This window comes from Convolutriloba macropyga, chromosome 3 (assembly GCF_964194025.1).
Source record: "Convolutriloba macropyga chromosome 3, txConMacr16.3, whole genome shotgun sequence".
Classification (NCBI taxonomy): Eukaryota; Metazoa; Xenacoelomorpha; order Acoela; family Convolutidae; genus Convolutriloba; species Convolutriloba macropyga.
In genome coordinates, this window is record NC_134470.1 from 80,131,356 (window position 1) to 80,143,695 (window position 12,340).

A 12,340-nucleotide genomic window follows, 5' to 3' on the forward strand; every position below is an offset into this window, starting at 1 on the left:
ACAGTCCATCAGTCAGGATTAGCACCGCTCCTCACCCACCCCTAATGAAGTACCAGCAAAACAAATTGCAATCTTATTCTCTAGGACCAAAAATTCAGGCAGCAACTGAGAAATTTGGTTCCAAGGGCGGAATGCTGGATAATAAGACATGGCATTCGGATAAAACTCGCGTCATTAACACGCCGCAAGGAGAATGCAGAAAACGTTTGATCACAAAAACATCACAAAAATGTAAGTAAGCGCTGATACTTTTAGTGTCCAGGTAATGAATATACAACTTAGGAACTCCCAAAATCCTGTGAAAGTCCTTGGGAGCAAAACTGTGTTCCCAGCCTCAAGCTCTACAAAGAAGATTAATTCACAAGTAGAAGCAAAAACCAAAAAAAAGTGCAAAAAACGCATAATATTTTAACATAGCCACCAGACGGTCGGAATAGCTGCAAAATTAAATTAGGTGTCGTGTAGAATTACAGATGGAAACAGATACAGAAATAAGCTGAATAAGTTAAAATGATGGCTACAATGATGACTGTTTATTGGGGACCTTTACTACACATATGACTTTTGAACTTAAATTCATTAAAACTTAAGGTTTAAAGAGCAGAAGTCATTTTGTTTAGTGGGTAAGTCACGTATGATCAAAAGGATCTATTCTGTTTCGCCCACTCAGCTTAGTGCGAATATATGTTTTATGACCCCCAGGCGCAAGCGCATGATTTCTACATAGTAACGTGCTATATAACAATACATAATTTGTAACTGGGGATCATAAGAACAGTGGGGGGGGGGGGGAACAGAATAGATCCGATCAAAATCTAAGAACGCAAATTACCTAGAAGCTCTTGCTAGATATAGTGAGAAATAAAGCCACGCGCGCAAATGCCGTTAGTGAGAGTTAGAAGTCATTCCAAAAACTTGAATTTTCCAGCTTTGCTCCAGGACAAATATAAAAAGAGCGTCGGACGACCCCCAGGAACACCCCAAGCTTCGTGGCTAAAAACAGTCGCTAAATTTCTTTTGAGTTCATCTGACCATCTGGCAAGATCTGACCATTAACCAAGTTGCATACCTTCACTGGCCCAATAAAAGTACTGCAAATAGAAAAAGGCCAAAAAACACCAAAAATCACAAAATTTCTTAACAATTAAATACAATTTTTCGTTGAACTACCACTATATATGCCAAAAAAAATAACTTTATTCCCTCGGGTTTAACCAGCTATCGTGTTTAGGAAATTCAAAGTCAACGAAAAAATGTGTACCAGACTACAAAAAAGTCGTGCATTGTAATTTACAAGAAATTAAGAATGAAGATCACTGATCTGAGCAGTCCAACCGAGCATTGAGCCAAACACACATTAAAACCCCAACATGCAAAAAATGAGAGAAGTTATGAAAATAGCAATCAAAATGGCATATACTTTTGTTGTTAAGGCATTGAACATAAAATTTTCCCGTCAAAAAGGAAAGCACTTGAGAACAGGTAACAAAGAAAACACAATCAGAGTAGTAGAAAAATCCTCAACAAGAAAAGGCGAAAACTTCTTCAAATTGTAATAATGTTGTGGTGATAATTTAATTTCATCGCAAACCAACCTATGCAGTTTAACTCTTCAATCGTACCAAGCTTCGAAATCGGAAGATTTATTGAAACCTTGAACAAATAGAAGTGACAGAAACTTCCATAAAAAACTGACTAAAAACTGAAAGACACAAAACTGATTAATTTGTTTGGTTTTCCGATTACTTGTCTTTATAACCCACTCATTCCGGCCAAAATCTACAATCTTTTTATTCTGCAGGCCATCAGAAACATGGTAAGCAATACTAGGCAATAAGAAGCGAAAACGGCACTACGAACTCCACACAATTTTTTGATTCAATTGAAAAATAGCTATACATAACTCACAAAAAAGCTGAAAGAGGTTTATGCTTGTATAAAACGTATATGTAACCTAAAGCACCCAGAATTTGCCAAATTATCCCGTTTCAAAAGCTCTAAGTAATCGAAAAAATGTGTGAATAGATCACAAAAAAAAACAAGACTAGCAGATTAGATTACTGAAATGATCAGCAGAACAATCGAACAACGTGAGGCAAACCAACATCAAAACAGTTGCACAAAATGAGAGAACAATTATCAAAAAGAGCATTCAAATGGTATATACTACGGTGATATTTTTCGTTGGCTGCCTAACGTATATTGGCTTAAAAATTATAGAAATTACAAAACCTTACAAGAAACCAATGCAAATTTGTGTTTCACTTAAATTACATCAAACAATACTCGGCAGATTGTCGGAATATAGCCGTCGTTTGGTTATAATAACCCCGATTGCGAACGAAAAACAGAATGAAAATTGAATTTCGTACAAAAAAAAAACATTTTAAAAGTCCTAACTCTTTTATTTCACTTCGTAGTTGGAAATACTAATGTTCCTTATTCAGATGACAGACTCTAGAATCAATACCAATGGGTATTAGAGATTGTAACTAAGACATATAAGAACAAAATTTAAGTAGCGGGCATCTGAAAGTGGGCTTTATTTTATGGGATTATCCTGTTTCTATTTTTGATTTTTTTTTTCATGACTCCGTTCATTTTAAATTGCTTTGCTGAGCAACTCTGTTTAAGAGCTCTTGGATCAGAAAGAGCGAAGAATGAAACTAGCCCAGTGAAGTCAAAACAGAGCAACCGAGCCGAACTGACTTGAAATATTTACAAAAACAGAAATTATCAACAAAGCATTCAAATGGTAAATACTTCTGGTGATAAGGTATTGAAAACCAAAAATTCCAATCAAAGACACAAAAAACTCGAAATAACTTTACAGCGGCATCCTGCTTGACGTACAATAGACAAGTAGAGGCAGAAAACAACCTGTAAAAAGCTTGAAAAACCAGAAGATCCTATAAAGGCCTTGAAAATCAAGTCCGTGTTGCTAACATCTACTGAACAAACCAGCTTCAATCTTAAAAAATGTGGCTGCAAGATTGAAAAAAAATAGCCGGAATAGCTTGGTAGATTTGCAGACTCAAAAGATAATTAAAAAACACAGAGCAAAGAAGAAACTTATACTCCTTTTAGTAATTGTTGAGATGTCTTTTGATTAGGAATCTGTATGACTCATCGCTGCTTTAATTAGCTGGACTCAAATAACTTTCAGTTAGAGTAACACACCCTGAGTCGACCTCGTTTCCTTGAACTAAAGTAGTCATTTTGATAGAGAGCAATGTTATTTCTAGGAGTTAGGTAAGTCATGTGTGACCAAAAACTTATTCACGCATATGAACAAAACATTGGACGGGGAGTCTGAATGGGACTAAGAAATTCACCAGCGGGCTTCAAATAACCTCATTATAGGTTAATTTATACAACTATTAAGATTTAAAGTGGAAAAATGGCACCAGTTTCGGCGAACTTATCATTTGACTTTTAGTATTAAATTTCCGCCAATTTAGTTCAGCTGCTTGAAATTGTGAATGAGCGAGAAGTTTAGATCATGTAAAAAGGCAGAAAGTCAAGGGCGTAAAAGTCACTCGAAAACTCACCTGTCAAGAAAAAATTTTGCATAAAAAAGACACGTTTACAATAATTGCTTCTCTTCGAGGGCAATAAACAAACTCGCTCATCTACGAGTTCATCTCTACTAGCTCATCTCACTCATATGACGTCACACACGTAATTCAGTTTAATTAAATGAATGAGTGAATGAACCAGAGAAGACCAATAGCCGCATGAGCTATCGCGTTGCGCCTGTTAAAAAATATATTGGACCAATGAACAGGAACATAAAAATGAAATTATTTAAAAGTTGAAATGTTGAAAGTTGAACTTGCAAAATGCAATATTTTTTACAATTACGCCATCAAAGCTATTTTTTTCTGAAATCTTCACAAACAAGAAATTTACAGGCTAGCAGAAACCTGGACCAATTTAAAAGAGAGGAAGAGGAAAACAACTATATACTTCAAGTTAGCAAAATCATTAAGCAGTGGATGAAAATCTTAAGTAAATGTTATCAAAACAATTTTTGTGCATCTTAAATTTACCAACTAACGCATTTCTTCTGACTTGTCCAAAACATTCATAAATAAAACATGGAAGTAATTATGACTAGCACAAAACCTATACGAACTGCATTGAAGAATCCTATTCGATCCTATTTTGTCAAGAAACCTCAAAGCGCAACTTCAGCACTTTTAAAAAAAACAACTTAGTGACTCTAACCGAACTCAATGCCTGAGGGCTTTTCCTGTTAATCACTTCTCGGAAGCTAAATTTCATCGACAAATAGATCTTATGTTACAAAAAAAAAACGATGAGATCAAAAGCCTCGCTATCGCTCGCGGCTATTAATAAAAGAACACTTATAAAAAAGAAACTCTGAAGAAACTGAGTACTTTCAGTCTCGTGTATAGTTTCAGGCAGTGCAGTTAACTAGTTTTACAGACGGTGAGTAAATAACACAAAATCATTCATTATTTTGAAAAGAAATAGTTCACGTTCGCAATCATTAAGGATCAATACTTATACCTACCACAATGCCGATCCGATCAAAGCTAAGTGGAGCCCATTGTGGCAATACTTCCAAAAGAACAAGGACGCCTCCATCCTCTCGGTCAGAATAGCCCAAATGAACAGTTCTCTAAATGGATCCTGGAAAACCGACCTAGCACTGTCACCTTCACCAACAGTGGCATAGAAGGACTCGGGCTTCGCACTCGAGTATCTGTACACTATTTGGTAAACATCTTTGAGCTTGAAGCTATCCTTGTTTTTGGCATGCATTTCTAACAGCTCTCGGATAGCAGACTCTTTGTCCAGTACTGCATGTGCGTAAAGAGATGCCAATTTATTTGGCGTTAAGAACTTCTGCCATTCGAATCCATACTCTATGAATAGCTCGATAAACTCAATCTTATCCTCCAAAATAGCTTTCGTCATCAATTTGTTGATATCGCGTTTTTCACCCATATCACCACCTTCGCTGTTAAGTATATCTTTAATGACGTCATCGCACCTGTTCCACTCCAATGCTAGCTCTACTGGGTCTTTCGTCTGGGCAGTTTTTCCGTTAAGTAAAGCTTTGAGAATGCACTGATTCAGTGGCATTGACAAAGATAGGTTGATTCTGTAGATGAAAATATTGCGTCTCTTGTCTATGCAGTTGTGGAGGTGTTTCATCTCTTTAGCGGCTTCGAATTGGTCTTCGGAGTAGAGAGCTCCTTTGGGTTTGGGGTCTACAAGATTAGCTTCTATCTGTTGGACTATGTATTGCTCTTGCTCCGCCGTGAATTTGTTGTTTTCCTGCCTCTCAGCAACTCGAAGTGCGTAGCAGATCACATCAGATGCACCTCCAGTCCCTAGAAATATTTTACAAAATTAGCCGGAGTACAACTCTGAACAACATTGTTCCAAATCAAAACCTTTTAGAACCCAACACAACGTGGGTTCCATTTCCAAATAAATGTTCCATTGATGTGTAGCGCTCTGATTGTATGTTCTAGAGACATTTTTAAAAACGTTACAAAAAACGTTACATTTGTAGCAATATTTTAAAAAACATTGCTACAAATGAATACCTTTCAACGGAGTACATGAATTTCGGCTGCATTAGTTCAAAATATTGCGTTTTTTGAATTATTGTTTTGATTAAATGCTTCTGTTGTTGATAGAAGATGATTATTTGAAGAAAATTACAAATCATCCTACAGAAAACAAAGATAAATGAATTAAAGTCATCAGCTACAATGCGAATTTTAATTGTCAATAATTACAGATGTCTGCAAGTTAAATAACTGCAACAAGCCAAATTAATATTGCTATCTTGCTCTTTATTGTAGCTTAATTACTTTGATCAATAGCATTTTATGATGACAAGCCGCCGCCTGCATCAATAATTTAATAATATGAACTGAGAAATCTTGGGGACATCTTGTTTCAAAAAAGTCTGGGTTTCAAAAAAACAGACTAACAAAAGGAACGGTGAAAACTAGGGCTAAACATCTATATAAAAATTAGGTCTAGGGATCGATCTAAATATTGGAAAATTCTGGTCAATTTATTCAAGTTCTTTGTTTTAGACATTGGAAAAAAATTGGTTTTGTTAGGAGATAAACAACTTAAATTTTGTCAAATTTGAATACGTTTGCTGATTCTTCCATAAGGAACACAATTTAAAAACAAAAACGGCTGCAATGGGACTTTTAAATTCAAGATTATAAATTATGCTAAACTATTAAAATCTAGATTTTTATAGTGGCTATTATTTTTCAGCATTTCGACTAAATTAGAGATCCCCAGACAAAATTCTTCTGAATTTCATAGTTAACGATTTTCTAATACGCAAGATATTCGACAGAGCGCTGATATCGTATAGTAAAATGATTGTTGTTTTGAACTTAACTGAACTTGTTTTTTCAAAACCTTCTCTCTAAAAGCATATTCTCTCTATATTTACATGATTGGGGGGGGGGGGGGGCTATAGGTTATCTGACCACTAAGCTGGGTGTCGGGGGCTATAATGGGAAAGACCCGAAGCACTTTCCTTTGCTTGCTATTTGTTCAGCAGTTGTTCTATTAGATTGATTTAATTTGGACACGTGCATGCTAGAAAGAGGACAAGTGCTTACGAAAAACGGATCTATTCTGTTTCGGCCCCCAGTGTTTTTATGACCCACAGCTACAACATATGTTGTTATATAGCAAGTTAATATATAAGAAAATAGCACGTGCGCCTGGGAGTCATAAAAGATTGATGCTCACTAAGCTGGGTTGAGGGCGAAACAGAATAGATCCCGAAAAACGTATGTAGATGAACAATCTTTCTTTCATGTGGTTCTCTGCTTACTTCAAAAAATAATCTGAAGGGCATCTTATGTGTTTACTTAAAATGTGTCTTGTTTGTGTTAAATTTCTGTACTTTAAACATGAACCAACAAACGACTGATAAACTGTTTTCGAACGACAGGTGGGGCAATTTAATTAAGATGGAGAGCAGCATATATACATTTTTATGGGTGCAAAAAATTTCGGATTTATTCTGTCCCCCCCATGTTTTTATGACCCCCAGTTAGAAATTATATGTTGTTATATAGCACGTTACTATGTAAGAAAATAGCACGTGCGCCTGGGGGTCATAAAAAATCTATGCTCATTAAGCTGGGGGGGTGGGGGGGGGGGGGCGGAACAGAATAGATCTAAAATTTCATTAGACAGGGGTTCCAACCCGCGTTCTCCCACATGCTAGACTGAAACCACCCATCTCTAAGCGCCTTGTGATATCCTATACCACGACTGGTTTTGTTTTAGCAAAACACTTTTGCAAAGAGACATTCTGAATAAGAGCAACTTAGATCACGCAAAAATCTAGAGCGGGTCAGGAGTTTCGCCTCTCGGCAAGCGGTCAAACTGGGTCAGGTGTTTGCCACTCACAGTAAATCCCGTAGCTGATTTGTGTTTGCTGAGTGATCCATGATTACAATGCCTAACTTGTTTTTTTGACGAAAAGTAACAATAAGGTGGCAGTAATTGCTTTTATGTTACAACATCAATGTCAGCTTGGCCGAGCCGTTCCGGCTCGGGTTAAACATTCAGAGAGCAGCAGCATTATGTCCTCCTGTTTAACGTGGGGACTGTCTTCAGGGGCAAGCCCCTCAGACAGTCCCGATTTTACTTTATACTGAAAAAATCTTAAGTTCAGAAATTTTTCAAGTTTTCAAAAATGCGTTTTTTCTTTGATTTTTAGCAGAAAAAACATCGACCAGTAGTAATTTTTTCCCGAGAAGCACAGTTGTGGCATCAAAAATCACTTTTTCAAAAGTTTGATTTTTTTTTCAAACTTAAGCGTTTTCCGGTCAAATTTTCGAAAAATTGGGTCAAAATTTCAAAAAGTAAATTTCAATTTTTTCAAAAATTTTTGAATTTTTGCATTTTTTTTACTCGCATGCATTACTAACTACTTGGATGACCGACTTGACTTTACAGAACATCAATATCTCAATTAGGTTAGCAGCAAACACTTTTAGAAAAGGGCCCTTTTGCCCCCCCAACCGCAAAAAAATTGTTGATCAAAAATGACGTTTAGAGTGCCCCTACGCCAAAACTACACTTCTGTGACCCCCCCTATTTTTCGACGGCAGACAACTTTTATCGAGGATGTCAAAGGTCAAAAGTCAATCATTTCAGAGACAAGTCAAAAATCACGAAAAAAATGTCAAAAATCACGATTTTTTGAAAAATTTTGACTTCTGTGACTTCCGACTTCTCTGCGCGCTATAACACTGCTACTTGTGCTTGATCGAACTGCGCAACAAAAAAATTGAAAAATTTTCAAAAAATTGCGAGCGGGGATGACTTTTCTCAAAAAGTCGGTTTTTGACCCCCCCCCCCCCCCCCCCCCAAACCGGCAATATCTCTTCTCACAAGCATATTTGGGAGATGTGACCTTATCGACCTCATTTTCTCACCATTTCGGGACCGCATGCAAAGTCTCATCAAAAGTTACCATCAAGTTTCCGAGATCGTAAAAGTTTTTGCACCCTGGATCCTTAGTTAAAGGAATACTATCTGGCAGGGCCCCTACCCCGCCAATCTGGGGAAAACTTGTTATTTAATTGTGTGAACGCGACCACCAAGAAATCAAGTGTGATAAACTGGATCTTTTCCGTTTGTGCCCCCCAGTACGTTATGCGCCCCCAGTTACAGAGCACGTGCCATTACATATTAAACCACTAAGTAAAAAATGTCACATGCGTCTGGGGGTGCAAATAATATGCACCCACTAAGCTGGGGGGGGGGGGGGGGGGGTCACGCGTGCGGGTTACTGCCATAAATGAGTGAAATGGGGTAGACGAGGTCGATTGGGGGGGGGGGTGGGGGTGAGGTGATGGGTGGATGAATACGTCGCCTCAACAGTTTCGTGAACGAATGAACAAAAAGTGGCTGTGACGTTATATGGTCGTAACAAAAATCATGACGAAATGAAAAAACATAGCAGGACAAGTCCTGAAACACAATTCAAAGAATTGAATCAAAAACTTAGAAACGCTCTGCCTGACCAGCGGATCAATTGAACATTGCCAGCCAAAACACAAACGAAATCATCTAAAAAATTGAGAGACTAAAATAATCAAACAAACTAAACAAAAATATACTCATTGCTAAGACTCTTGAAGCTTTTACCACCAAGGCAAAATTTGATCCCTTTTACCTATTTCAAAATATGTTTAAAATCAATTTTTGTTTATGAAATCGGTCCAGTATTATCTCTGCAAGACCTGAAAAAAATTCATTGGCCCTTGAAGATCGATTAATTCGAAAATGACCGAAAAATTTTTTAAAAATTTAATGGAAAATTTAATGAAATGTTGCAATATCAACATTTTCAGAATAATTTCTGTGTCTCTAGAGGCTATCCAGTAACCCAAGTCCAAGCCTTAAGGAATTCATTGGCTCAAAGACCGATAGGCAATAATTTCACATTTCAAAAAAATAGAAATTCGTGCTATTAAAATACTGAAACTATTCAATTTCCCCAACCAACTATTTAATAACTACCAAACTTTACATGAGGTTATCTGGCTACTGAGGCAAGAAAAACTGAGTGAGAGACAAATGCTTTAAAAAAACCTGAAAAAAAGTTACAAATTTTATCAAAAACTTTTTAAAATTCGAAAGGCCAAATTGTTGAAACTAATCCATTGAAACTAACAAATCCATTGAAACTAACAACGATGCAGTAACTTTTCTATCAGACCGTGGAATAGGTTATCTGGCACTTGAGAATGGACAAATATCAAAAATTGACAAGAAAAATTTGAAAAAAAACTTTAAAAAATTGCGCATTTTATCAAAAAAAAAACTTAAAATCGAGACATTAAAATGTTGAAAACCAATTCATTGCAACTAAAAACTATGCAGTGCCCTATTATTAAACCTTAAAGGAGATTATCATGACCCCGAAGCTGGAAAAACTCAAAAAATGACAAAAATTCTCAAAAAACTTGAAAAAAATTGCAAAAATTAGTATCATTTTGCGAGTTTGTTTGTAGTACCAAAACATATAGCTCATTAAATGGCCATAACAAGTAATTTTATCTCGCAAAATGCCTTCATCAACTTTTAAAAACTTCAGCCTACGACTAATCAAACAAAAAACTGAAAAAAATCAAAAACATGAAAAAATTACAAAAATCACAACACAACATAAAAATGACCTTTTAACCTTAAATTAAGGCCATCCCAGCAGCTCTACCACTCTAAGCACTTGAAGGACTAGTAAAGCCCACTTTGGGTCTGATGAAACTTAATGCCCGCTGGGCTTTACCTGTTTATCCCGTTTTGAAAGATCAAAATCATTGAAAAATATGTGAACACATCTTAAAAAAAAAACAGCACCCCAATACAATTCAAATTCTTTGAATTGTAAAAAAACAAGAGAAGGCCAATAATAGCCCCAGCCATCGCTGTGCGGCTATTAATAAACTATAGCAAGGTGTCTATTAATAAAAAACCCATTCTCACGAAAACTGCCGAAAATTCAAACCTTCGCAAATGACGACTGGAATATCATCAGACAATGCTGTCGAAACCTCCTTCAGAGTCTCTAGTTCTCCCCCCACAATGAGCAAAACAGAGGGCACCGTAAAATCATCAAAAGGTTTAGCAATATACGACAGCAGGTCATTCCGACACTCCAACTCTTGGAACTGTCTACCTTTAATCCCACCTTCGACGCAGAGAAAATGAGAATAAAGAGGATTCAATGTCGTCATGAACTGGTCATCGGTTATCTGTGAGTCTACAGCGCCGTGCTTGATCATAAAGTTCAGCCTAGCATTCTCATCTCGTTTCAATCGTTTATCTAGTCTAGTTCTAATGTCCACGCAATCCCAATTTACTAGTCCTAACAAGTAGAACTCATTTTCATCCGGTACGATCCAACGTCGGAACTGCAGTTCTCGCAACGCTTGACCAACTAATCCGTCCACTCCAGACAGGGTTCCACCTCCGATGATCCACGACTTTGAACTCGCTACGGCTTGTACCAACTCCCGCTTAAATCGTCCTACTTGTTTAGAAGTTAAAGGGAGGTAGCGCTGACTGCCCGATACTGCTATTACGAAACTGGGTTTTTCTAACATCCATCGTTGAGTTATGATGTGGATTAGCTGTTTAGGGTGAGTGTCATTTGCTATTATGGCGACATCTGCCTCTTTTTCCACTGAGTTCACTTCATCCGTCAGGGTCAGTTTCATGAAAGATTTCCAAGCCACATACTCCAAGTGAATTTCTGATCGCCATGTTGTCGCTTCGTTAGTGTAGCGTCTTAAATTGGGAATTGTAAGATGTTGCGATCTTAGATATAAGCAACCTTGGCAACGTCCACGTCTCCTGTGATTCACGTCAGGGATAAATTTCGAGCAGCTCTTTCGACAGTATTCGATTTCACAGAAGAATTTCATTTGTGCTTGTTCGGCCGCTATAGCACTGCGATCGAATAATTTAGAATTTGGTTGGGCCATTTTCTCTGTTACTTTGTTCTGTTGTCAATTCAAAAAATAGATAACGTATTTGCTACACTTTTGCGTAACAGAAGGTAGACTAGCAATAAGAAAAAGGAGTTTAAAAATTCTACCTCCGGGCGAATTTAAGATAAGGTCACAATTTTTTGCCCGTTTGTTGCCCTTTTATGAACTCGCTTTTGGTGTCTATTCTCTAAGCCCTCAAGCAAGATCGATTAATCAACGAGTGACCCATTTCTGTAGTGACCCATTTGAAGCACACGAAAGGTCAACACCTCCTCATTTGTTCTAAAAGACAGCCGTGTATGAAGAAACGATCAAAGCAGCAATAAACAACAGTAAGTTTAGTATAATCCAATCACGCGCAGGTTACATTACTGTATAATACATGACTATACTGATCCGTAAGGGAGTAAAGAAAAGTATTTCGTTAAGATTACCACAACCAAAACGGGTCTATTACTATACAAGGTTCTCAGTTGCAGCCAAATTTATGCCTAGAATTTTATCAAGCTTACCAGAAGTATTTGAAACAAATTCTCACGTTTAAACCATTTGGAGAGCAAATTTCTATACGAACAACGCATAAAGCGACCACTCTTATAAGTTAGCTCAATTTATCATTAGATTACAAACAGAGAAACAGAAAAGTGAAAGGGTGAAAACGCAAGTTCTTAAAAAATAACCAATAACAATCGCCGGTAATACTTTGAAGAGTGGACTAAATCAATCTTGTGCATATTTTGTGTTAAATTGTTCTGCACTCAATAGCTTTAAACCGTCTGGCCAAGTATATTAGAGTAGCTTCTTTT

The 12,340-nt window shown here is 37.0% G+C and overlaps 1 protein-coding gene across 1 annotated transcript in view; it reads right to left on the reverse strand.

Annotated features, from left to right (window-relative positions):
* LOC142336506 (transient receptor potential cation channel subfamily M member-like 2) overlaps nt 1–12,124 on the reverse strand; it is a 39,792-nt gene extending 27,668 nt beyond the window's left edge. The window contains exons 1-2 of the mRNA XM_075385393.1: nt 10,550–12,124; nt 4,541–5,366 (exon numbers count right to left, since the gene is read on the reverse strand). Of these exons, the coding sequence (XP_075241508.1) occupies nt 4,541–5,366; nt 10,550–11,528 (1,805 nt within the window). The 5' untranslated portion in view covers nt 11,529–12,124. The remainder of the gene's footprint in view (nt 1–4,540; nt 5,367–10,549) is intronic.
* Between the last annotated feature and the right edge of the window lie 216 nt (nt 12,125–12,340).